The sequence below is a fragment of the Scardinius erythrophthalmus genome (assembly GCF_964197995.2).
Source record: "Scardinius erythrophthalmus genome assembly, chromosome: 6".
NCBI lineage: Eukaryota > Metazoa > Chordata > Actinopteri > Cypriniformes > Leuciscidae > Scardinius > Scardinius erythrophthalmus.
The window spans coordinates 30,375,065-30,401,940 of record NC_138226.1 but is presented as its reverse complement, the minus strand read 5'-3'; the positions used below and the strand labels follow the sequence as shown (position 1 = coordinate 30,401,940).

At 41.3% G+C, this 26,876-nt stretch overlaps 1 protein-coding gene across 1 annotated transcript in view; it reads right to left on the bottom strand.

Annotated features, from left to right (window-relative positions):
- Positions 1-14,384: 14,384 nt before the first annotated feature.
- The window catches only part of LOC308692689 (nectin 1a), a 28,891-nt gene continuing 16,399 nt past the window's right edge, over positions 14,385-26,876 (bottom strand). The window contains exons 2-8 of the mRNA XM_081368954.1: positions 21,970-22,311; positions 20,557-20,859; positions 19,869-19,974; positions 18,743-18,885; positions 18,214-18,304; positions 17,222-17,270; positions 14,385-15,326 (exon numbers count right to left, since the gene is read on the bottom strand). Of these exons, the coding sequence (XP_081225080.1) occupies positions 15,309-15,326; positions 17,222-17,270; positions 18,214-18,304; positions 18,743-18,885; positions 19,869-19,974; positions 20,557-20,859; positions 21,970-22,311 (1,052 nt within the window). The 3' untranslated portion in view covers positions 14,385-15,308. The remainder of the gene's footprint in view (positions 15,327-17,221; positions 17,271-18,213; positions 18,305-18,742; positions 18,886-19,868; positions 19,975-20,556; positions 20,860-21,969; positions 22,312-26,876) is intronic.

Below are 26,876 nucleotides of genomic sequence, written 5' to 3'. Positions count from 1 at the left end.
AGAAACGTCTGTCTGTCTGTCTGTGTGTGTGTCTGTCTGTCTGTGTGTGTGTCTGTCTGTCTGTGTGTGTGTCTGTTAACCACATATATCTCGAACCGTTAGTCCGATGGATTTCAAACTTGACAGGTGTCTCGCTACGGTCATGAGTAAGTGCAGTGCCAAGTTTGACGTTGTTTGGATGAGAAATGCTAAAGATATCGTTGAATATATCATTTTTAAAAGGTTGTGGTTTAAAAATAAATATTCTGACATAAACACTCTGTCAGCTTCACTGTTTACTTCTGAATATTATAGTTTGGCTCCAGAACGTGATAAATCCATCTATCTATAAATTACAGAAACGTCTGTCTGTCTGTCTGTTATTCGCATATCTCTCGAATGTGAGATAACCACTAGATGTGTGAAAACCACTTTTTTCTGTTTCAAACTTTCACATAGCATCATCTTTAGGTTATAATAACATAAAAAATTCAAATCCAGATTTTGATTTTCGAATATTTATTATAAAAACGGATAATTTTTTCCCAAAAATGCAATAAATTCATGACTTTTTTTTCCAAAATGCAATTAATCCATTGAATCAATATACTGTTAAGTTATTTTTGATCATTTTGCCATCACAAGAAATATCTCCTGAACTTTTTTGACGGTGATCAGCTCACAAAAACTGATTTTGCACGGGCACTTTGCACTGCTCCCTGAATCGAGGCACTTATTCATTTGTGGATGTAAACTGAATCTGTAAGTCAGCTATGCTGTTTACTTCTGAATATTATATTTCATTCTGGTGCGCTTAACGCTATCGCTACTGTGTAAAAGTAGCCTATGCTATTCACCAACTAAACATATCCTATTCAATATGTTCACAGTCTCTTTCACAGCCATCATTTGTAGTTGCCTATTCACAAACTGTTTGCTCAAGCGTAGCGTTTTCTCGGAGTTCACTGTGTGCTTTCTACCATGCACAAATAAAAACGTCACTGAACTTTTGCAGTGTAATTGTAACAATGAGCACTCAAACACACCAAACCAACAATTACTAAAAACACACACAAAAACGTCTCGGTTACTGATGTAACCCTCGTTCCCTGATGGAGGGAACGGGAGACGTAACGTCGACGTGACGACGTAATTGGGATCACTTCAGGGAGCCCTATCAACTTCTAGTGTCTACAGAACGAGCCAATGAACGTTGGCGTGCGTGAATCGCGTCACGCGCCCCCGCCCCGCAGCGCGGGTATAAACAGGAAGCGGGCGCACGCACACATTGTTTTTCGCTGAGGAGCCGAGATTTGTGACGGCCATGCAGCGATGGTCAGCAACGGTGGCGACGGGACGTTACGTCTCCCGTTCCCTCCTTCAGGGAACGAGGGTTACATCAGTAACCGAGACGTTCCCTTTCAGTCGCTCACGTTCGACGTAGGGATCCCATGGAAAACGCCACGGTTGCTGCCACATCCAGCGCCCTACGCAAGACTCTCAGACCCCCAACTGCTGGGGCGGAAGACCTGCGTAGAGGGAGTTCAACTGCTGTTCCATTATACCACTGGATAACACTGGGAAAGCGTACCTCTCCAGGGGAAAGAACGCTGCGGAGCCACATCCTGCCCGAAGGGAGGTAACATGTGGAGAATACACATATGGACTGGCCGAAGGGGCAGTGCGACATATGGAATGTCACTGGGGTGGCTCCACCCGAAGGGGGAGACACACCGGACAGTGACGGCAGAGCAGACTCTGCCAAGGGAAGACACGGGCTCACCGCAGGGAGCTGGTCGTGGAAGAATACACATATGGGATCGCCGCAGGGATCACCACATATGGAACCCAGCCTAGCACAAGTTACACAAGCATACGAGCACTAGGCCTGGCGTCGGACGCTCCGCAACGTCCAACTGCCGAAGGGGTGCGGAGGAACTCACAGGGTTCGCCAATGGGGAACTCGACTGGAGTAAAAAGCGCACGTATCCGTTCCTAGGAAGGGAGTGGCGCAGCAAGCCGACACTAGAGCGGGAACTTCGGTGTTACCGGCTAGTAGAAACGAGCACACAGGAAGAAACCGGCTCAACACGTAAGCTATAAAACCTAGCGAACGTGTTAGGTGTCGCCCAGCCCGCAGCTCTACAGATGTCTGTCAGCGAGGCGCCGTGGGCCAGCGCCCAGGAAGAAGCGACACTCCTAGTGGAGTGGGCTTTCAACCCAGGCGGGCAGGGCACGCCTTGGGCTTCGTAAGCCAAGGCGATGGCATCCACTAACCAGTGGGCCATCCTCTGCTTGGAGACAGCCTTCCCTTTCTGCTGGCCTCCATAACAGACGAAGAGCTGATCTGAGGTCCTGAGGCTTTGCGCTCTGTCCACGTACAGACGCAGAGCGCGAACGGGACAGAGAAAAGCCAGGGCTGGGTCTGCCTCCTCCGAAGGCAGCGCTTGCAGGTTCACTACCTGGTCCCGGAAGGGAGTGGTAGGAACCTTGGGCACGTATCCGGGCCGGGGTCTCAGGATGACGTGAGAGTTATCCGGGCCGAATTCTAGGCACGATTCGTCGACCGAAAATGCATGCAGGTCCCCTACCCTCTTGATAGAGGCCAATGCAACCAGGAGTACTGTCTTACAGGACAGAATTTTTAACTCAGCTGATTGCAGAGGCTCAAAGGGTGGTCTCTGAAGTGCCGAAAGGACCAGAGACAAGTCCCAAGAGGGTATAGAGAGTGGGCGAGGAGGATTCAGTCTCCTCGCTCCCCTCAGGAACCTGACGATCAGGTCATGCTTTCCCAAAAACTTACCATCAACAGCATCGTGATGTGCGGCAATAGCGGCAACATACACTTTAAGGGTGGAGGGAGACAGCCTTCGCTCCAGCCCTTCTTGCAGGAAGGAAAGCACGGCTTTGATCGAGCAAGATCGGGGGTTCTCCTCATGAGAGGAGCACCAGTCAACGAACAGGTTCCACTTCAGAGCATAGAGGCGCCTCGTAGAGGGGGCTCTAGCGGAAGTGATGGTGTCAACTACCGCAGGGGGTAGGTCACTTAGAACCTCCGCGTCCCGTCCAGGGACCAGACATGGAGTTTCCAGAGGTCTGGACGCGGGTGCCATAGGGTGCCCCATCTCTGAGAGAGCAGGTCCTCTCTCAGAGGAATGGGCCAGGGAGGGGCTGTCGCGAGGAGCACTAGTTCCGGGAACCAGGTCCGGTTGGGCCAATACGGCGCAACTAACAAGACCTGCTCCTCGTCCTCCCTGACTTTGCACAAGGTCTGTGCAAGAAGGCTCACTGGGGGAAACGCATACTTGCGAAGGCCCCGGGGCCAGCTGTGTGCCAGAGCATCCGTGCCGAGGGTCCCCTCGGTCAGAGAATAGAACAACTGGCAATGAGACGTGTCCGGGGCGGCAAACAGATCTACCTGAGCGGTCCCGAAGCGCCTGAAAATCAGCTGGACCACCTGGGGATGGAGTCGCCATTCTCCCGGTAGCACCTGCTGCCGTGAGAGCTCGTCGGCTGCACGGTTGAGCAGGCCCGGAATGTAAACGGCACGAAGCGACCTCAGATGCTTCTGACTCCAGAGGAGGAGATGGCGGGCGAGTTGTGACATGCGGCGGGAGCGTAGACCACCTTGGCGGTTGATGTACGCAACGGTCGCAGTGCTGTCCGTACGGACCAGTACGTGCTTGCCTAGTAGCAGCGTTTTGAAACGGCTCAATGCAAGACGTACTGCTAACAACTCGAGGCAGTTGATGTGCCAATGCAGTTGAGGCCCCGTCCACAGACCTGAAGCTGCATGCCCGTTGTACGTGGCCCCCCAGCCGGTGGTAGAGGCATCCGTGGAGACCACAGAGTGCCTGGACACTTGTTCCAGGGGAACACCTGCCCGCAGGAACGAAGGGTCCGACCACAAGCTGAGAGTTTGGCGACAGTGCGGAGTCACTTGGACCCGGCACGAGCCGCTCTGCCACGCCCATCTCGGGACTCGATCGTGGAGCCAGTGTTGGAGCGGCCTCATATGAAGCAATCCGAGCGGCGTAACCGCGGCTGCAGATGCCATATGCCCCAGGAGCCTCTGAAACAGTTTCAGTGGTGCCGCTGTTCTGCGTTTGAGCGTGCTCACGCAGTTCAACACTGACTGGACACGGGCCTCGGTGAGGCGCGCTGTCATGCTGATCGAGTCCAACTCCATACCGAGAAAAGAGATCCTCTGCCCGGGGGTGAGTTTGCTCTTTTCCCAGTTGACCCGAAGCCCTAGGTGGCTGAGGTGACTGAGCACCATGTCCCTGTGTTCGCACAACTGCTCTCTCGACTGGGCCAGAATAAGCCAGTCGTCGAGGTAGTTGAGGATGCGAAAACCACGCTCGCACATGGGAGCAATGGCCGCCTCCGCGACTTTCGTGAAGACGCGGGGCGACAGGGCCAGCCCGAAGGGTAAGACCTTGTACTGATATGCCCGTCCCTCGAACGCAAAGCGGAGAAACGGTCTGTGTCGAGGGAGAATCGAGACATGAAAGTACGCGTCCTTCAGGTCGATCGCTGCAAACCAATCTTGGGGACGGATGCATTTGAAAACGCGTTTCTGCGTAAGCATCTTGAACGGTAGCCTGTGAAGGGACCGGTTCAGGACGCGCAGGTCCAAGATTGGTCGTAACCCACCACCTTTCTTGGGTACAATGAAGTACGGGCTGTAGAAGCCGGTCTTCATATCGGCTGGAGGGACCGGCTCGATCGCGTCCTTCGCCAGTAGGACTGCGATCTCCGCCCTGAGCACCGGGGCATTGTCCGCCAGAACACGGGTGAACAGGATGCCCCTGAAAGCAGGGGGGCGCCGGGCGAACTGAATCGCATAGCCGAGTCTGATGGTACGGATGAGCCAGCGAGAAGGGCTGGGAAGTGTTAACCAGGCTCCCAGAGACCGAGCAAGCGGGACTAACGGCACCACAGACGTACCCGGGGTGGGGCAGCGCGGCGGAATGCAGGGACCCGACTCGGACGGCACAGCGGCCCGAAGTGGGGTCTGAGTGTGTGGTGCAACACATACCTGCTTCCGACGAAGGGCAGAGTGAGTGTGAGGAGGCGACAGCACGTCCGGAACACAGCCACTGCTGCTCGCTGGCGATGGAAGAGGGGCTCGGGAGTGACAAGGCATGGCGGCGTCGTCGACTGCCAAGCGCGCCCTCTTGGGGCCCAGAGGTTTCAGAAATTGCTCTTTTTTTGAAAATGTGGGTACCACTGACCCGTGGGTCAGTGGCGGAACAAAAAGAAAAGGAAACAAAAGATTCTCCGCCCGGCCCTCCACCGGGGGAAGGAGTGGCGCCTTCGCCATCTCCTGAAGAGCAACTTGATCCACCTCTGGGCCGCCCGTCTCAGGGTCGTTTGCACCGTCGCTTGCCTCCTGGTTTGGCAGCGGCCTGGACGGGCGGGGTCGGTTTCCTGCGGCTTGCTCCACGCTGAGGCCTGGATGATGGCTGCTGCTGCTGGGGCTTAGCGGGAGCGGAGGACGCCGCAGAAGGCCGACCACGGCGACGAGTAGACGGAGGGTCTGCGGCCGGCGGACGGGTGGGAGCAGCAGGGGTCCGCCGGGGCAGGATGTGCCGGATGGCCTCCGTCTGCTTCTGTGCGGCCGAGAACTGTTGGGCAAAGCTCTCGACCGCGTCGCCGAACAACCCAACCTGGGAAAGAGGGGCATCCAGGAACCGATATTTATCGGTGTCCCTCATATCCGCCAGGTTGAGCCAAAGGTGGCGTTCCTGGACCACCAGAGTGGACATCGCCTGACCAACCGAACGTGCGGTTTCCTTCGTCGCCCGGAGGGCGAGGTCGGTTGCCACACGGAGCTCCCGGAGGAGCTCTGGGTCAGAACCACCCTCGTTCATGTCCATGAGCGCCTGGGCCTGGTGGACCTGCAAGAGCGCCATGGCATGGAGGGCGGAAGCAGCCTGTCCACAGGCCTTGTAAGCCTTCGCCGTTAGACCGGACGAAAACTTACAGGCCTTGGACGGGAGGCGTGGATTACCCCGCCAAGAGGAAGCGGACGCCGGACACAGCTGCATCGCGACGGCCCGCTCCACTGGGGGGATATCCACATACCCCTTAGCTGCCCCGCCGTCGAGGGTGGCGAGGGGTGAGGAGCCACTAGAACGGCTTCGGGCACTATACGGTGCCTTCCACGTCCTAGAAAGCTCCTCATGCACTTCCGGAAAGAAAGGTACCGGGGCGGCGCACTGAGAACCAGCACGGCCCGCCCCGAGAAACCAGTCGTCCAACCGAGAAGGTTCGGGATGTGGTGGAGGATTCCACGCAAGCCCGACCTTCTCGGCGGCCCGGGAAAGCATAGCGGTCCATTCTGGATCCGGCTCGGACAACGCTACACACCCCGAGGGGGGCAACGCAGCCGAGTCGTCATTTCCAGAGGACAGCTCCCCCTCCGATGCTGCGATCGACATCTGGTCGTCAGCCGGAGCCCCAAAGGAAACGGTTGGTCGTTCCGGAGAAGGACCAAGACGTTCACTAAGGAGCCCCAATGGCGTCAGCGCTTGTGAGGCGTGAGGGGCCCGCGGAGGATGACTCGACGGGGAAGCCCTCACGGTAATCCTCAGATCACCCTGGTCATGCGCCGAAGTAGGTCTATTCTGCGGGGCAGAATAGACACTAGATCGGGGCATAGGCGAGGGGACTGCACCTCCCTTGAGGTAAGCGAGTCTCGATCTCAGCGCTGCGATAGTCATATTCCCGCAATGGGAACATGAACTATCCACAAAAGCTGCCTCAGCGTGTTGAATGCCCAAACACGAGAGGCAACTGCTGTGGCCATCTGCTGGTGCCAGGGAGCGACGGCATCCAGAAACGCACAAGCGGAATGACATCTTGAAAAAGACGCAGGGTCACGCTTGTGTTGCTCTTTTAGTAGAAAATAAAAAAGACTGGAAGAAAAAACTCTCTTAGTGCTGAGGCACCCAGGGGTAGCCACAGTGTGAATGAACACACACAGGAACGCCCACCGAACCGACACACACACAGACAATAGTGCTGTGAAAACAGCAGTTTGTGAGCTGTAATGCTCGCGGCCACCGCTGCTTGCGCCGTCACACCAACACTGCAGAGAGGAATCTTCCTGAAATCTTCAAAGGCACTGTTCATAAAGAAACTCGGCTCCGAAGTGAAAGACAATGTGTGCGTGCGCCCGCTTCCTGTTTATACCCGCGCTGCGGGGCGGGGGCGCGTGACGCGATTCACGCACGCCAACGTTCATTGGCTCGTTCTGTAGACACTCGAAGTTGATAGGGCTCCCTGAAGTGATCCCAATTACATCGTCACGTCGACGTTACGTCGAACGTGAGCGACTGAAAGGGAACTGATTTTACACGGGCATTTTTTGCACTAGTTAATTAAATGTGTCATAATGTATTAATTTCTTAATAACATATTTTATTAACTAATAGTGTAAATTAATGTGTTAATTACCACAATTGGTCAAAGCAATGTACTTCAACTTGCGGTTGTCTGCTTTAATTAATCATTAACTAATGATTTGCAAATGTATCATTATGTTATGACTTTACTTTTTGAGGGTGTATGGAGCTAGAATTGTGTCTTTATTACATGCGAGAAAATAAATGATCTGAGAGAAAAGAAAAAGTTTGAGAGAAAAAGTTATCACACTGATAGTCTCGCGTAGCCAAACCTTCAGACTGACGGCAGAAGGTCTGGACTCTATCGCAGCTTTTCTTGGCCAAGAGGACGTTTGACTGACATATAACGCAACCAATCACAGTTCGTTTTGTTCCGCGTCATGTTTAGGGGCGTGCCAATATAATGTCGATGTCCCTACAATAACAGACCGGCGTGAATTTAATAAATTATTCATTCAAGAACGTTGTGCAAGTTCACTGCAACAATGGAGCCGCAAACTTCACATACTTTTGAAAATCCAGCATTTAGTTGATCCTGGTAAGCGCTCATTTGTCTCAGTTGTAAACACAACGGCTTTCTTCTTCCACGAGGGGTTTTGGCGTCACGGCATTTGTTTCCAGACGGACCGTTAAAGAACGCGACACACACGTCTCGCGGACATCCTGTAGAATTCAACCAACCAGGTCGCGACTTCGCAACTCCTGAAGTGTTTCCAGAAAAGTGTGCCATATGCATCAGACGTTCAGCCAACGGTCCGTGGGCGTTACGTCCGAGGCTGAGACTATCACACTGATAACAAAAAAGCATTTCATGAGAGAAAAAATAATATTTGAGAGAAAACGTTTTCATACCACTAGCAAAAAATAATATTTGAGACTAAAAAAAGTTTTGAGAGAAAGTATTTTCTCATAGAACATAAAAAATATAAATTAGAAATTTTTTAAATCATTTCTGAGAAAAAAAAAATCTCTCTCAAAATACTTAAAAAAAAACAACAACTCTCAAATATATATTTTTTGCTATCAGCGTGAAAACATTTTCTCAAAAAAAAAGTGTTTCTCTCAAAACGCTTTTCTTTGCTCTCGATACAATTTCTTGCTCTCGTGTCAGGATTTTGCTTTTGCTGTGAAAATTGTGTCATGAACGGGGACACGTTCCTATTGGTCAGTCGGGTGAACATTGTCTTGTCTTGGGAGTCGAACTGAATCATTACACCATTGTTCAGTTCACCGGCATAGATGCCGCCTCTGCCTTAGTTGAGCATATAATACACAATATATATATGGTTGTATATCAAGCAGGGACACGTTTGTGTGCATTAGCCTATGTTTTGTGATTTCACCAGAAAGAAGAGAGAGTATCCGCAACGGATTGAAGTGCGCATCCGAGTGAAGACAGTGCGGCGTGTGCGCGAGCCACACAAGAAAACAATGTATCCGCGCCACTGATCACAGCGGCAACGAGGACTTTGATCACTTGATTTAAAAAACACATTTCAGCCCTAGATTGTCTCTTATTTAAAAAATAAAAATGACAATATCCTCCACACATTCGTTTGTAAGGCGGCCTCCTGTATTTTTGCTAGTCAATTTTATTTCATGGAGATGGTCCTCATTGCAGAACATGAAATCCAGGGGGAGGAGTCGGATCCAGATCCAACTCCTCCCACCTTACATATACCTAAACCTACCCATCTCCATCCCCTGATCCCTAAATCTACCCATCTCCACCCCTTATATCTGGATCCAACTCCGCCCCCTGGATCTCGTGTACTGCATTGAGGTGCTACTGAGATTTTGGGTAACTGCACAACTGACAGATGACTTTGAGCACACAGCCAACCGCCGTGTGTGTGTGTGTGTGTAACCATAGCGACAAAACGACCAACTTTCGGACCAACTTTTGCACTTATATAATTATATGCCTATAATTTCGTTTAAAAAAAATGTAATTATGTATTTAAAAGTTACAAAAGTACAAAACTTAGATTTTAAAACGTGGCTCCTACGCGTATGGGTAAGATGATGACACACACAACTCGATGGGTAGCTGGCTGAGCAAGTTCAGCATCACTGAAGATTATACATTAAAAAATAGCACTCATATTCATGAATGAATGTGTATTATATTGTGTATTATATGCTCAACTAAGGCAGAGGCGGCATCTATGCCAGTGAACTGAACAATGGTGTAATGATTCAGTCCGACTCCCAAGACAAGACGATGCTCACCCGACTGGCTAATAGGAACGTGGCCCCGCCCATGACACAATTTTCACAGCGAATGCAAAATCCTGACACAAGAGCAAGAAATTGCATCGAGAGCAAAGAAAAGCGTTTTTTTTTTTTTGTTGAAAATTTCACACTGATAGCAAAAAAAAAAAAAAAAAAGTATTTTGAGAGAGATTTTTTTCTTAGAAATAATTAAAAAAAATTCAAATTTATATATGTTTATGTTCTATGAGAAAATACTTTCTCTCAAAACTTTTATATTAGGTTATTTTTTATATTATATTTTTTATTATATGTTTTTAATATTTTATATTAAAAACTCAAATATTATTTTTTCTATTGGTATGAAAACTTTTTCTCTCAAATATTATTTTTTCTCTCATGAAATGCTTTTTTGCTATCAGTGTGATAACCTTTTCTCTCAAACTTTTTTTTTCTTTTCTCAGATCATTTATTTTCTCGCATGTAATAAAGACACAATTCTAGCTCCATACTGAGGCACATGACTATTACCTAATTGTTAAGTAATATGGCATTTAAGGGTTTTGACAGTTTGCACATGCAGTGAATGTAATGTCAAAGAATGTGTTTGAAGGATGGGTGAGTTGGGCTGCACACAAATATCAGCACACCAGAATCTGAACTCCTGACGCTGTTACACTGTGTTTAAACTGGTCGAGACAGCTGTCTACACTTGACATGACAGACCATTGCAAGTCCATTTGTCCTTCGTAACAGAACTAGCACAAGAGCTCTGAGTACGTCAGAAATAGAGTGTGGCATCAGTTTACAGTCTGGGTTTTGTCGTGTAGTGTCGAGCCGCATCCAGTGTATCACTGACTATAATGGACGCTCTATTGTCTTTGTCCTGTCTAGACACAGTGTTATGAAATAGCAGCGCTCGACCACATGTTCTCAGTGTACCACGACCTCAAGCTTAACCTGACATATTCCTGTGCCATGAACAACAAGGTTCATCGGACTCAGTGAAATCTTGGTTGTAGATGGTTGGAGATTGAAATCCATGGCTTAGTGTGGATGTCAAAATGGCATATTACTTAGCAATTAGTTAATAGTCATGTGCCTCAACAAGTAAAGTCATAACATGATACATTTGCAAATCATTAGCTAATGATTAATTAAAGCAGACAATTCGAAGTTGAATTACATGACTTCAACCCATTGTGGTAATTAACGCATTAATTGACACTATTAGTTAATAAAATATGTTATTAAGGAATTAATACATTATGACACATTTAATTAATAACAATTCATATATTACTTAATCTATTAATCATTTAGAATCTTTATTAGTTGCTGATGCAGTAATCATTAATCAATGGTTTAGTTATTCATGAGTCATACACTAACACATGATTATCTGTGCATTAGTTTAGCATGAATAAATGCATATTAATTCCTGTATTGTAGTGTTACCACAAAAACTTTTATAACATAATTTTATAGCACCTAGTCTTTGAAAAGCATTTGCATTTTTGTACTTCATATGAAATCACCTTGACACATGAGGCCTGTCTAACAAAGCAATTGAGTACCAGTTAAGTTGAGCAAACTCCAGTTTTTTTGGATCGTGAAATAAGCTTGCATTTTTTCAGTCCATGGTGGATCACTTTAACACTGTTCATCACCATATTTACTAAAGCTACACAACTCAGCTGCTTCAAGGCAGGTTTTGTTGATCAGATTACAACTAGACACTTGATACATTCATTGACATTGAGTCAATCCCCTGTGTGTTATGTTCCGAACTACAGCACACAAAAATAATTTTAGATATAAAACTTGACTACTTACATTTTTGTTGAGAGAAGCTTACAGAGAGAAAATTGAACTAAACAGTTAGACAGTTTGGGCTACAGATCAAAGCCACCATCTGCCTGCGTTAACCATTAGCCCAACCCCAAACAGACATCTGTTGATATAGGGTATCCTGTTCTGCCTTTTGTGCTGATGATTAACTCACAACATATTAAATAACAGGGCATCTGTCTAAGACTTGGTGTGTAATCAAGCACACTTGATCACAGTGAGTGGCGTTGTACAGCTCAAGTAATGCTTGCCAGATCTGCCTAATCTTCCTAGTTGCCTAACAAGCAGACCAGGCCTGCTAAATTGGAAACTGCACCATGCATACTGTGCTTTGCTCTAATTTTCTATTAGTCAGCTGCTAAAACAATGCAGACACAGACAACACAATATGAATGATATTCCTCCCCATCTGAGTGAAGCCCTGAACACGTCAGGAGAAGGGAAGATGTACATAATGCTTAAAAAATTGTACTGTTTTCAAAATGGGCTTTTGCAGCTTGAAATATAATATCACTAAACCTTCATAGTGAAAGTAAGGTACTTTCCTGCACACCACTTTCATTTTAATCTGATACCTTAAGGTGGCTTCTGTAGTCAAAGTCTTGTGTGATCTATGTGATTTCCTGTCATGTTAGCTGAGGTCTGCAGTCTGGGCCCGGATCTAGCATACGGGCAATCTGGGCACATGCCCAGGGGCCCTTGGGCAGAGAGGGGCCCTCCGTGATGGGAGTTTTTTAAAATATAAAAATATAAAGGTGAATGAAAATACCTTATGGGTATATCTTGCACCCAGCGCAATTGACATTGTACACCGACGCATGCATCATTCCTATTTTGCACCCGACGAACAACGGACTCTTCCCTCGACAGACGCACGTCGATAAATTACGGAATGAACTTGCGCTCCCGCAATATTCCACATGAGGGAAGTCATTATGGTGTCCATGAAGATGTGAAAAAATAGGTCAAGCTTACACATTTACCAAAATTATTATACACCTGTTTAACCGAAGCTAATTTGGGTGTGTTTCTCCCATCCCCAATGTCACTTCTCTGTCTTTTATGGCCCTGACGAGAACGTCGGTCTCCTCGGCTGTGAACCGCTCCTGGCGTGCGCCTGGCAAATCCGCCGTTATAATATCAATCCGCCATGTAACAAGCGCGCCTGCTCTTAAAGGGATTGTGAGATGTCACTCTGATTGGTTTATTTCAAGTTATGCACAAACCACACCTATAAGTAATGAAGCTACTTCAGACCAACCCATTTTAGATTTGCGTCGGGCGCAAGAGTAATTTATCCCGCCGGTATAAAAGCAACAGCACCCGAGATCCGCCCACAAAGTTACTTGTGTTTCGCATTTGATACTTGCGTTTCAGATCGTTAAAATAGGGCCTTATATTTATAAAGGTATATCTCGAAATTCCATTGCTCAAAATCCTCCAAACTCTAATCAATCGTAGTGCTGGACGAGTGCGAACGGCGATCCGGTAGGGGGCGTCCCCGAGGCCCGCCACTCTCGCGTTCGAGCAATGGTTCCCGTGGGACCTCCTCACCCCTGAATTTGAGCCCTCTGGGTCTTCGCGTTGTCGAGATACGAGCGATTTTCTTCTGAGATCGTGATGTTACCACCATTTTGAAGCGCGCCTGGTGGTTTTCGGCTAATATCTTTGCGAAAACACCAAAAATTCTGAAATTCTGGTGCCTTCTTTGGAGGGTGTGGTTCAGTGCCCAGGGGCCCCTGGGGGTACTAGTCCAGCCTTGTCTGCAGTTATTTCACTCTGAATTCTCCCATTACCAGTCCTTAAAAACTTTGTTCCAATCAGTTCTTCTCTCTAGACAAAGGCACATCCAGTGTTTCAGAACATCTGGTTCGTGATGAAGAGCTGACCGACACATACTTTCAGTAATGTGAAGCACTCCATTCCTGTGAAAATCACAAAACAAAATACAAACAAACATAACACAGTTACAGATTTACATCTATGGGCAAACATATTTGTTATAAATATAACAGTGGTGGCGATAGACCAAAAATTTGCTTAGCAACAGCGCAGTGCAGTGCTTTTTACTCTGTGTCACGTTCATTAAAAAATAAGTCATTAAAAACCTAAAAAAGGGGTGTAATAAATGTTGTAAATGTGCCTACAACAATGGGGGTTTTAATGGGGGAGGAATCAATTGCACGGACTGGTACGGCGTGTGCATTGGCGAATCGTGATCATCATATTAAGCTCATCAACCACGGTCATATTGGAGAGCTATTAAATATGAAGAAAAAGACTGCAGACTTTTGACACATCTCAGAATAGTTCAGAAGATAACAGACATATCGTCCTGTAATCTGCTGTTGGTGAGTAGCTACCCTGATCTTTTTGAAGATTCACTCACGACTCACGTTATAAACGTCAAATAATATAGATTTTAATATAAATTCTTGCACTAGCCTGGTGATGAAAAAAATAAAAGAGAAAATGTTATTTTAGATCTAAACATATAGATTAATGCGTTAAACAAGCGTCTTTGACCGTTATTGCATCTCTTCTGCTTTTTCAGTTTCTCACGCCATGTTTTAAAATGTCTTGTCAAGTTAAAAGTTCAACTTTTGAAAACGCGTCTCGACACCCGCGCTCTTTTCCATTTCGTTTGCATTTTAAAAGCACAAGCGCGTTCCTTAATTTAGCTTACTGCCGTTTTAATAGCCCTCACATGGACATAATAAATTAGCTATGCTTATAGGCTATATGTCTATGGGATTGCAAGTCGACAAATTTCAATAAACCGTTATTGATTCAAAGAGCCGATAAGGTAATATATAAAGGTGTTAAGTAAAATTGATTCTGTGCTTAGTTCTGTGTACACTTTACAATGTGACCTTAAGATAAAATGGAAAATTTGATGCAATGAATCCCTCGTGAATTTTTTTTTTTAAATTCTAAGAATAGCCTACTTGCAACCAGACTTGCTATGTTAACTTAAAGTGTGCTATTTTGGAACAACTAATTTTGTACTAGCCTAAGTATATTTTAGTTGTACTTAAATTGTAGTTAAGCATAACTTTAATTGTATTTAGTGTACTTTTTTATGCTAAATTGGGACAACTTCAAGTATACTTAGTATACTTTAAGTGCCTGTGTAGGGACTAATTACATGCTTGATTAGTGATTAAAGTGTACTTTATTTGTGTTCCAAGTACATTACAAATTCATTACCAGTGTCTTCGAAACATACAAGCAATATACCATAAGTGTATTATATTTGAGTAAAAAGTATATGCTCAGGAATAGCTTTGGCTTATTCCAAATCCTACAAATTTCAGAATTTGTCTTCAATAACAAATGCACATTAATAAACAAATATTACTTAGCAATACTTTGTACAATATACTTTTGTATACTATAATGTATTTTGAATGTATACTTCGGTGCATTATTACAATGCTCATTTCCAGCACACAGTTAAAAATATACCTTGACATATATTAAAGTGCAAATAAATACACTTTTAAAAAATAAACAGAATTTTTTTATACTTCAAGTATATTTTTCTGAAATATATTTTTAGAGAATATACTAAAGTACAATTCTTTTAAAGTGTGTTAAAAGTTGTATTGTGAAAATAGGTAAAAGCATGATGCTAATATACTTTTAATATATCTAGAGATAGTAAAAAAAAAATGTTAGGATATTTTCAATGTAGCCTACTATTGAAAAAGGGAATATATTTCAAATTTGAACTGTTAAGCCCCCCCTTAGCACCCCCAAGAAAAAAATCCTGGAGCCGGCACTGATGACAAATGATAAAAGATCCCTGACCTGTTAATTCCCATCATCACAGCCATCCTCCTGTCATGTTTAGAGTCTTCCACTGTCCTGTAGGAAATGTTTAGACAAATTTAGCCCATATGATCATAAATAAAATTTAAACTACACTACAGTTCAAAAGTTTGGGTTAAAGAGATTTTTTTTTTGAAAGAAATTAAAACTTTTATTCTGCATATAATGCATATAATCTTATAATGCATTAAATTGAACAGAAGTAAATGTAAAGACATTTATAATGTTACAAAATATTTTTTTATTTCAAATAAATGCTGTTCTTTTGAGCTTTCTGTTCAGAATCCTGAAAGAAAATGTATTACAGTTTCCAGAAAAATATTAAAGGGGTGGTTGATTATGATTTCACTTTTCTAACTTTAGTTAGTGTGTAATGTTGCTGTTTGAGCATAAACAACATCTGTAAAGTTGCAATGCTCAAAGCTCAAAGCAAAGGGAGATATTTGCTTTTAAAGAAATCGCTTTTTAAGGACTATAACGGCTGGTAGGGACTACACACATTCCTCCAGGGTTAGTGACATCACCAACCCTAGAATTTACATAAACCCCGCCTCCTGAGCACAATTTATAGATTATCATGACAGAATATGCTAATCAATGACTAGAAGATACACATAAGATACATAAATTCATCACCTAACCATTCAGAAACGTCCTGTTGTATTCTACATGTTGTCACTTCTTCTTGAGTCTCCATCATTGTCTGAATCCGGTTTGAACATAAAAGGCTAAAGGTTTTTGAAATATTCAGTGCATGTCTGTGTGAGTGCAGCTCTTGAAGCTCCGCCCTCTGTGCCACGAGCAGCAGCTCATTTGCCTTTTTGCTCACCCTCAAAAATTTACAATTTTAACTTGCTAAATTAAAATACCTGTGGGGTATTTTGAGCTAAAACTTCACATACTAGGGACATCAAAAAATATTTTACATCTTGTAAAATAGGCATTATACCACCACTTTAAGCATCACAACTGTTTTCACCATTGTAATAATGCTTTTTAAGCACCAGATTGGCATATTAGAATTATTTCAGAAGGATCATGTGACACTATAAGACGGATAAATGACTGCATCACAGTGATACATTACATTTTAAAATATATTCAAATAGCAAACAGTTATTTTAGATATAGTAATATTTCACAATTTAGGTTTTTATCAAATAAATGTAGCATTAAGCAGAAAGACTCCGATATACTCACGGTGAAGTTATTGTTTGTTCTTCGCTTAGGGTTAAAACAAAGTTCAAAATATTATGTGACCAGTGGTATAATCTTATCGAACATCCGACGCTGTCCACACTGAGCGGTGTTTAGATGAATATGTAAATGTGTGCTGCACACTTTTCTCTCTTTATAACAAAATAAACACCCAACAAAATTTAGAAAATAGCAAGTATTTTTAAATAAAGCATAAGAGAAGCATCTGATCATAGCAATGTGGATATGTTTGAACAAGCTCTGCAATTCGGAACTCTAGTAAACATCACGTTTATTTATATAGCACTTTATATAGCTTAAAATCAAGCATCTTTTTACCGTATTAAACATGTATAACTTGCTCTCCCAGTGATACGACTCACTTGATGTCTATGACATGAGATCCATGTTGCAAGGCGGAGCCTCAGCGCACACCTATTACTTATTTGCTACGGGAAAATGGTAGTACAAGTTTACCAACCACACTTTGGCAAGCTGTTTCGAACTCCTAAAACAAACTCCAAACGAAGATCGTTTTGGCCTGATTTTGTTCAAAATGACGTCGCATCAGTTTGTTCTTCGATTTCACTTGAAGTATATCGGGGCCTTAAGAGACTTTTTCTAAATACATCTTGCCAAACCCAAACTTTTGAACAGTGTATAGGCTACACTATATCAATATATAAGAAAAAGATTAATGTGGTATTTTGAAACAACAACAACAACAAACACACCTGTTCTTCATCATTGGAATTGGAACGCCTTGATACTGGATTCCATTCCCTAAAAATGAAGATGCATTTAACATGGCAGCACTAGATGACCAAATGTTGGTGCAGTCTGCTGTACTGTTTATAAGCTGATCCTGGAGCCTCTAACACTGACACACCCATTTCAGGACTTTACTAATGAGCTGATGACCTCAATCAGTTGATTGATTATGGAGACATATGTGCATTATAAACAATATAGAGTTTATAAATTACGGACTCTATTCACAGACTGATCATGATTATGCACTATTATTCTGCCTTTCCACAAACATAAAACTGATTTAAAGGAGAACTCCGGTCAATTTTAACATTGAGCTCATTTTTTTGTACATTTGGAGCACCCGTGTTGACTCTGAAGGAATCACTCACATTAGCTGTGCACTTGTAATGACACATCAAGGATGTTAAGAGGCTAAAAGCAGGTTTAAAACTTACCCCATTGAAGTCAACAGGGTGCAAATTTTAAAAAGAGGATAACACGGTGTAGGCAACACCGATTTTTGTCGTTGTTCTCTGTATTGACAGCACTCCAAATTTACAAAAAAATGAGCTCAATGTTAAAATTGACCGGAGTTCTCCTTTAAGCAATGTGTTTAAAAAAAATGTATTTTCATGAACAAACAAACTTTTTTTTTTATAGATACAAAATATATATTTTTTTTTTGTCAGGACATTTTGCTGATCGCTTGGTTTCTATTTCTGGAGCATCATGCTTGTTAGTCCTCAGTCTGTTATGACCAATCTCAGTGGTTTAAAATTCGATATAATATGACTGGCTGTGATTGTGTCAAAAAATAGCGTATAACTGGAAAAAGTGTTAATTCATGCTAGGTTTGGACATGTTTTATTATTGTAGGGCAATATTAAAATATAACAAAAAAAAAAAAAAAAAATTAAAACAAAAGCTCCAAACCCTCACGTCACACTGAGACAAATGAAGTGTTTAAACTCACGGCTTCTTTTTGAATATCACAACAGCAATAGCACCGAGAAGAGCAGAGCTGATTAAAGAACCAAACAGACCCCAACAGACGGTGCTGGATTCTATAAAGAACAGTGGAGATAAGTGAAACTTTGTCAAGTTCAAACTTCTACAGCGTTACTGTGGTCCTTTAAAGGCTGACAAAGACTATATCCATTTATACAGACATGGGTTATCACAGATTAAATTTACCCTGATTCCCATGTCCAGAATTGAGATTAATATGATACAGGGATGTCCAGTTAAAACAATTATATATCACAGTTTTGAATTTCCACATAATGTAGACTTTTTAATCTTTTTGTATCTGATAAATTGTAGCATGCATAATTATATTTTTAATGCCAAATGCATAAATGTAAATGTTCTGTTTGCAACCTCAATTGAAATTTAGCAATTCAGTTCATCACCATGTGCAGCGCACAACTTTTTATTGGACAAGTGTTTCAAGAATAACAAACAACATGTATAATAACCTATAAAAACAAAAATAGACTCACCAGTATGAACATTCACATACAGAGAACCTGATGAGTTTCCATACTGGTTTGAAGCATGACAGATGTATAAGCCATTGAAGTCAGGGGACAGTTTTGGGACAGGAAGCTTGTTGCCTTTATAATAGGGAGTACTTTTATTCTCTCTGTTAAAATAGAGAGATATGAAAGATCACTGAACACACTGGTAAAACAAGGTTGGATAACATCTGGAAAATCTGCCCACAAACACTTTAGCAACCATTAAGAAATGCTCAACCTTCCATTTATCGGCCTCTCTCTCTTTGAAACCTACAAAAACCTTCATGCATCAAGCCTATGACCTTTGCCCCTGGTTAGTAGACGCTCAAAAACAATAAAGTTGACATGAAATCTAAATTGACCCGTTTTATTTTTTTTTATGCATTACTGGTTTTATTGTAAATGATTCACATGTGAATTACATTTTTTGACCTTGTAATCTTTAATCAAAATTGTATAAATTGCTCTCCCAGTGATACGACTCACTTGATGTCTATGACATGAGATCCATGTTGCAGTTAAGCCAATCACACTCAGATCTGCCTTCCAGTATGCAGTGCTCACTTTTCACAATCCAAACAACAACTGATGGATAAAATCATGTCCCGTCCAATGTTTTTTTCTTGCTCACTAAGCCATTTCATAAGAAACATGTCCCAATATAGTAGTCAAATTCTAGAACCTGTGAACTTGGCAGTTTAGCCTCAATATGCAAAAGCAACTTGTCAGCTTTATGTAGGTGTTAAAAAATGGTTAGCAGAGAATAACTGCCACTAAGATAAAGCTGTTTAGTGACTATTTGTCAACATGCCTCTGAATCAATAACGTATTACCTTCTTGCTAATTATCGGTCTGATTATCTGTTATCTGATTTCCCTGTAAAGTCAAAGGAAATAGAAAAAGGAAATGCAAAATTCAGTGCTGAAATACAATATAAATGAGAGAAAAGGAAGAAAAGTTCCAGGCCTTACAGACATCACTGTGCACTAAAATATCGTAAAAACACTGACAAATAAACAAACACTAAATTTGGCTGAAAATATCAAGGCTTCTCCAGTCAAAATATTATATAGAACTGAGTGCATATTTTTTTGCAGTTTTATATTACCTAGTCCAGGTGTAGATGGTTGGTTCTGGGTTACTGTCCACTATACACTTGAATTCTTTAGCATTTGTTGGACTGTCAGGAAATATAACCACTGACTCTGGAGGATCTAGGAAAAGAAATTAGGAAGCAAAAATAACTATATATATCCATAAACAGTATTTACTCTATGTGAAACTGAAACCTTTAGGGTTCACAGGCAGAAACATGGCAATCTAAGCCATCATTTTTAAGCTGTGGGTTACAGAGATAAGCACAATGTTTTGAGAATAGTGATGCCTTCACGCCATGTCAGAAATGTGTTAAAATATAAGTTCTCAACTTAAATTAACAAGTGATGTTCCTCATGGCCGCATGGCACACACAAAAAAACCACATCACAACCTGTGTAGTCTGATTCAAAATTGACTCTTATGAGTTGGTTCTTTCATAGAATCATCCAAACGACTCAAACGTAGGAGTTTGCAAGTCTGACAAATCCTTTTGATCAAATCCAAATCAAATCCTTTCCTGCAAAAATATGTTCACTCATGTCTTTATGATTATCGTCATCCCCTATTTTTTTCTGCACAAAAACCCAACACAATTTAATATAGATAATTGCATTTAGAATGTGAAGTTTGTATTTTATATGAAAAGAATATAACAGTCATTTGTATGCAAGCTGTTGGTTGATACTTCAAATACTTACAATGAATGTTTATTGTGTAGTTAATTACGAGGTCTTCTCTTAGGGTGTTGTGCTTCACCTCACACTGGATGTTCTTTTTGTTTAAATGTTTGAATGGGACTCCAAGTAGGTAGGACACAACAGTAATGGTCCTATCGGGGTTCACTGTATGGTTGGTTTCAGTCCTCAGGGAGTTTTCCAGATCTCCTAATCTCCACATCACTGCTGGAGCAGGCCAAGCATTAGAGGCAACGCATGACGCCAATGTAGCCTCAAAACAACCAGTAACAGGTGCTTCCCCTTTCACATTAACCACAGGACGGGCTACATTTGAAACAGAAAAAAAGATAATCATTAAATCATTCAACTGTAAAAACTGACTATATAAAATAGCTTAGTCTGCTCTAGGTCTTCTCATTACAACTAAAAGCATTTGAAATATAAATGTAACAAATTTTTCTAGCACATAGAAGAAAGGCCCCGATATACTTCTATAGTTCTTTTTCGTTCTTCGCTTAAGGGTAATGTGACCAGCGGTATACTGTTTTATACTGTTTTATATTGTTTTTGAACATCTGACACCAACCACTGCTGAGAGCGTTTAGATGAATATGTAAATATGTGCTGTGTGCTTTCCTCTCAATAGCAAAAATAAACACACAATAAAATTTAGAAAACCGCACACATTTTAATAAAGCATACAAAAAGCATCTGACCTTAGCAATGTGGATATGTTTGCATGAGCTCTACATTAATTTATATTAATGCACTTTCGATAGATAACGTGAAATCAAGCAGCTTTACTGTCTCAAATGAGAAAAAACGTATGAGTGTCTTTTTTTTTTTTCATCAGAAGTACAACTTCATTTTCTACAATAAAGCAGTGTGTTCATGTTTTCACTCGCGGACGTCTGACCTCGACGGACTGATCAGGAGAAATAAAGTGGAAAAGATTGTCCATGTAAAAGAAGGCGGAGCCTCAGTGCACAACTATTACTTATTTGCTACAGGCAAATAGTAGTACAAGTTTACCAGCCGTAGTGAACTTTTCCGGAAAGTCACATAATTCATTCAGTTTCGCTTAAAGTATATTGGGGGCCTTAACTCCCAAAACAAACTCCAAACGAACATTATTTCGGCTTGATTTTGTCCAAAAGGACGTCATACAAGTTTGTTCTTCGATTTTGCTTGAAGTACATTGGGGCCTAATTCCCAAAACAAACTCCAAATGAACTCCGTTTCGCCTGATTTTGTTCAAAATCACGTCATATCAGTTCATTATATCAAATCATATCAGAGGTATATCAGGGCCATAATTCTGTTATGTAAGCATGAACTATTTTAAATAATTGAGTTGTTAGGGATCAAAACACAGAGATATGCATATATGTCATTGCTGTAAATCAGAGAAAAAATATGAACAAGCCATCATACCAAAAACTGTGGCATTGATGTCCGTTTTAAATGTCCCGCTAGGAAATAAGTTGAAAACGCATGTGTAGATCCCTTCATCTAGAAGCCTCATTCTGAGCAGCTGAATTGATCCATTTTTCTCTGCAACGTTTCCAGTGAATTGTACTCTGTCCCCCAATCCATTTTGTTGGTCAGTTTTGCCATCTGGCCGAATGGCAAAGAAACTCTCCTCTTCAGGGTATTCTTTTGTTTTTTTCATCCATATGATACGAGTTATACTTTCATCAGTCTCAGTCAGCTGACACAACAAAGTGGCATTCTCTCCATTAATGACTGTTGTGTCATGACCAATAACCTTTACACCTTTAACAGAAAAAAAAACTCCATTAGCAAACACTGTACATGGAGATGTTCAGTTGAGCCGTTGGCAATGCCTAGTAACTCAGAGAACCTTTAATGACTTACTTTCTTCTGCAGAACAAGTTTTGGTTACTCTTGACTTCTATTTGAACAAATGTCCCAGGACATTAAAAAAATCTGTATGTTCTACAAAATAAAGAAAGTCATACAGGTTCGGAATGACATGAGGTTGAGTAAATTATGACAGAATTTAACTTTTTGGGTGAGCTCATTAACAGCCACAGACACTCTTTCAGCATTGTCCTGCTGATAAAATTGCTTTAAGGTGTCATAAAACCCTAAAATACATTTGTTTAAGATGTTAACATGCATATGTGCTCATGCATTATTTTAAATACGAAGGGGAAAGTGGTTATTTATTATTATTATTACTATTTTTTGCCACATTCACAAGGATTGACTTCCACATTTAGATCCAATAGCTACTGCCTGATACACAAGAACAGACAATAGTGGAAAATTAGTATATAATAACTTATTTATATAAGTTTAATGTCACTCAAAAAAGCAGATCATGGTGCATATCCTAAATGAAGTGAGCAAGCTCAAGCTTTTTCAATATCATATTTAATTTACTTCAGTGCTCCAAACATGAACGAGCACCATTTATGAGCTTTTATTCCATATATTCAAATCATGAACTCATTGTAACAAAGAGGCAGGAATGAAGCAGAGAGAATCCACATGCAAGCACTACTTTAATAAAACAAACAGGTAATCCAGGGAAAACAACGGAACTCAGGACAGTAACATGGTACAGCAACAACAACCGACAAACAACAACTGAAGCACAGAGGTTTAAAGACCAGGCAAACAAGCTAAACAAGATAACAAGGGGGTGGGGCTAATTAGAAACACCTGGAGAGACTAATAAACAAGAAAAACTACAAAGGACTACAAAACATGGCACAGGACAGGAAATAACAAAAGTCCACACAAGACAAGGGGAACACAAGACAGGAATCATGACACTCATGATGACTGATTATTCAAACAAAGAGAAAACTGATGCTGGTTCCAGAAAATAAAGTACAAATTATCAAAACTTTGTTATTTATAGTTTTAATAAATATATTTTTATCATGACAAATCTTTTTAGCATGGTAATGGATATGACAATGTTAATGTTTTTGGTCTTGGCGGAATAGATCTGCTACACTGTTGCTGTTGTAGATTATTGTACAGGGACTTGCAGCTGTCAATACGCTGCTGTGAGCAAGTAAGACACACTGCTTCAGCTCAAATAGCATATTCAAAATTAGTCTACCCTTCAGTCCATTTTTTAATGGGATTAATAGAGTCTGCGTTCGAAACCGCATACTCACTGAGTAGGTAGGCTACTTAATTTCAACAAGTAGGGGAGAACCGGGGCGAAAGTAACGCGGGACGAAAGTAACAAAGTGATTTTCTCAGAGCCCTGACTATATTAGCATTTCATGACAGCAAGTTCAGTATGCAACCCTTGATGGAGCTGACAAATACCAAGTGATTTCGTCATCGTTTCCCGCGGTTAGGTCCGGAAGGCAGTTTCGAGTACGATAAGTAATTACTGAAGCGGTACTTTTTTTCTAATTACAAGTGTTTTTCGTTTCATGTGTCACACAGTAATGATCAATCTACAGGTTATTAAGTGCTGTAACACATCCTGAAGTTTGCCTTGTCAGAGTTTTTCAGTATAAAAGTAATTAGGGTTTAAATGTCAGGAGTTTCTGTTGGGATGAAAGTAACACTTGTTACTTTTGTCCCGCTATAGTGAAAAATGACTATTGTTACATTATGTTGAGAATTTATATTATGCTAATTTAATTTAATTTTCTTTTCATATTTTTCATGTTGAAAAAACATGTAATAAAATAGATTGACAGTGCGAATAAAAAATATTCTAAACAATTCAAGTTTGTACTGTTGGGTTACTTTTGAAACATTGATGAAACAGAAATTTAAAATGAAAATGTAAATTAAAAATGTTTTGCAAAGATAAAGGCCAAAATATGTTTGCAGTTACATGTTGTTAACAAGGTCATAAACCCATGTATATTTAGGCTAATAAAAAAACCAAGAGTGACACAAAAAATATAGCTTGTATATTGTTGTTACTTTTGTCCCAACTTACTGGGTCGAAAGTAACGTGAGCAGTCATAAGTTTAAAGTGAAATTATACTGAAATCGTTTTACATTTTTTTTAAATACCACCTGGTATTGATAGACCACACTTGTGAGTGTCTGACCACAACAAAAATATATCTGTCTAAAACATTATCTTTTCAAATTATGCTTTTCTGAAAAATGGTACTTTCGCCCCTGCTCTCCCCTACTTACATAACAAGCGCTAAAAGAGTAGGTATATAGCCTGATCACATTAAGTATGAATGCAATCCGGGACATCTGCCATGTTGGTGTTTTCATGTGACCTAGCGCAACAACTTAAAAGATATGTGCGTCAGGTTTAATTCATCAATCTGTAAATATCTTGATAATATTTCTTGATTAAACTTGCTCATTTTGTGGGCTCGTTGAAGAATCAAGTGCCCATTTATTTTGTGATTGTAGTTTAAACAATAAATTTAGGGTTGATTTAAGTTGTTATATTTTAAACCCTACTATTGTGACCCACAGTTTTATCCATGAAGATATTATTTTTTATTACGAAAACCCAAAATCGTCATCTCTTAAATGTTACTAATTTCTTTATTTTATATGCAAAAATGTTCACCCACAAGCAAAAGTGGCTTAAATCTCCTTTATGTTTTCCTGTTTCTTGTTGAATTTAACTCTCGTTTCATCCCTCAGGCTTATAAATAAAAAAATAAATAAAAAAAACCAATGTATTATGATGAATTATTCAAAGATATTTATTTAACCTTTATCATTGTGCTTTTTTCCTGTGTATATAATCTCATATTATGATGTACGAAAACCCATATTTATGTTTTCTTTTCATCATGATTGTTCATTCTTAAAGATACAACCATGGTGTCTTTCCCTGATCTTGTATGTAACTATAAGTTCTGCAATAACAAAATGTTATGAGGGACAGGTGCACTAACACCTCATAACATCAGTAATGGCTAAAAATTATATATTTTAGTAAAACAAGCTAAATGTAATTTGTTTTGTCATATGACATAGCTATGCATGAATACACACTATACAAATGCAGTGAACAGCTCAATTTTCAGGCAAGCAATGAATGAATGCATAAATTAATTAAATATATTTTATTTACTGACAACTTTAAGAAACATGAATAAATGAGTAAAAGAATGAATAAAAGTAACCATCACAATAAACAAATGCATATATACAAGATATATACAAGTCAACAACACATGAAACAAAGCTTTATTCAAACGTATTGTTCTAACAATCACGTATTTACAGTCAATGAACCCCACATCCTACAACCATCTCAACACAGCTCTGCCAATTCTGCGGCTTTATTCTGATGAAGCAGCTGACCACCGTGCCCTCCTTAGCCTTTGACATGCTGAAAACCCACTGCTATATTTTCTTCATGGCCAGAGGTGAGCCATGCCTTTGTGCCTGGTTGTGCACTGCTCACAAAAGCTCTGCAGCAAATGCACAAAAATCAAGAATCAGAAAAGTGCTGTAATAACTCTGTTACTACAGCACTGTTACTGAAATTACAATCATTGAAATAAACTACAACTTAAGATTTAAATGGATTGTTATTCATTTCTGTAGTACACTCACTCAAAGCCTTTGATGGCAGCATTCAGCTTCATGAGCCACTCTCCGACAGATAAACACGTGTTCATCTGTCCCTGTAACATCCAGACAAGATTCACAGTAACTCTGTGATTTATGTGCTCAATAAACAGAAATGTGCTCATCTGTCCCTGTAACATCCAGACAAGATTCACGATAACAAGTGTTATTCACGACAACAGTGAATTCTCCTACATAATAGCACACATACACCACTCAGATTTCTATTTCATGTTGTGATGTGCTCTTCTGCAATACTTCTAGAATATTTTCCTGTTAGATGTAAATGGACATTTAAAATAAGCGTCTTTAAGATGTATATGGTTTATGTAAATCCACTTGATGTACGTGTGCTTACTGGAGCTCAACTGATAGCTATACATAATAAAATGTGTTTTTAAAGCAAAATCATAACTATACTATACTGTCTAGCATCTTTACACCTTCAACAATTCAACAGTTTACAGTAGTTCAACACGCGATTTTAACACAAGGAACCTTGTTTACTCACATTTGAAAACACTGATCTCCACGATGTTTGATTATGACGTATCCTCTCCCGTGGCCTCCTGGGATAGAAAAGTATCCGTCGATGGGTGCTTCAGAATCTGGGCAGAAGCAGTAGGCCATCCGGGAACTTCTCGCCTACTCTTTTTAATGAATACTGAGGTTTCGGACAAACTAATCCTTTCACATAGCCCACTGTTTTCTCTAACTGTAAAGTAGTCATTTTCGGACGCACTTGGTATACGCACATCCGAATCTCGCGAGAATTAGTA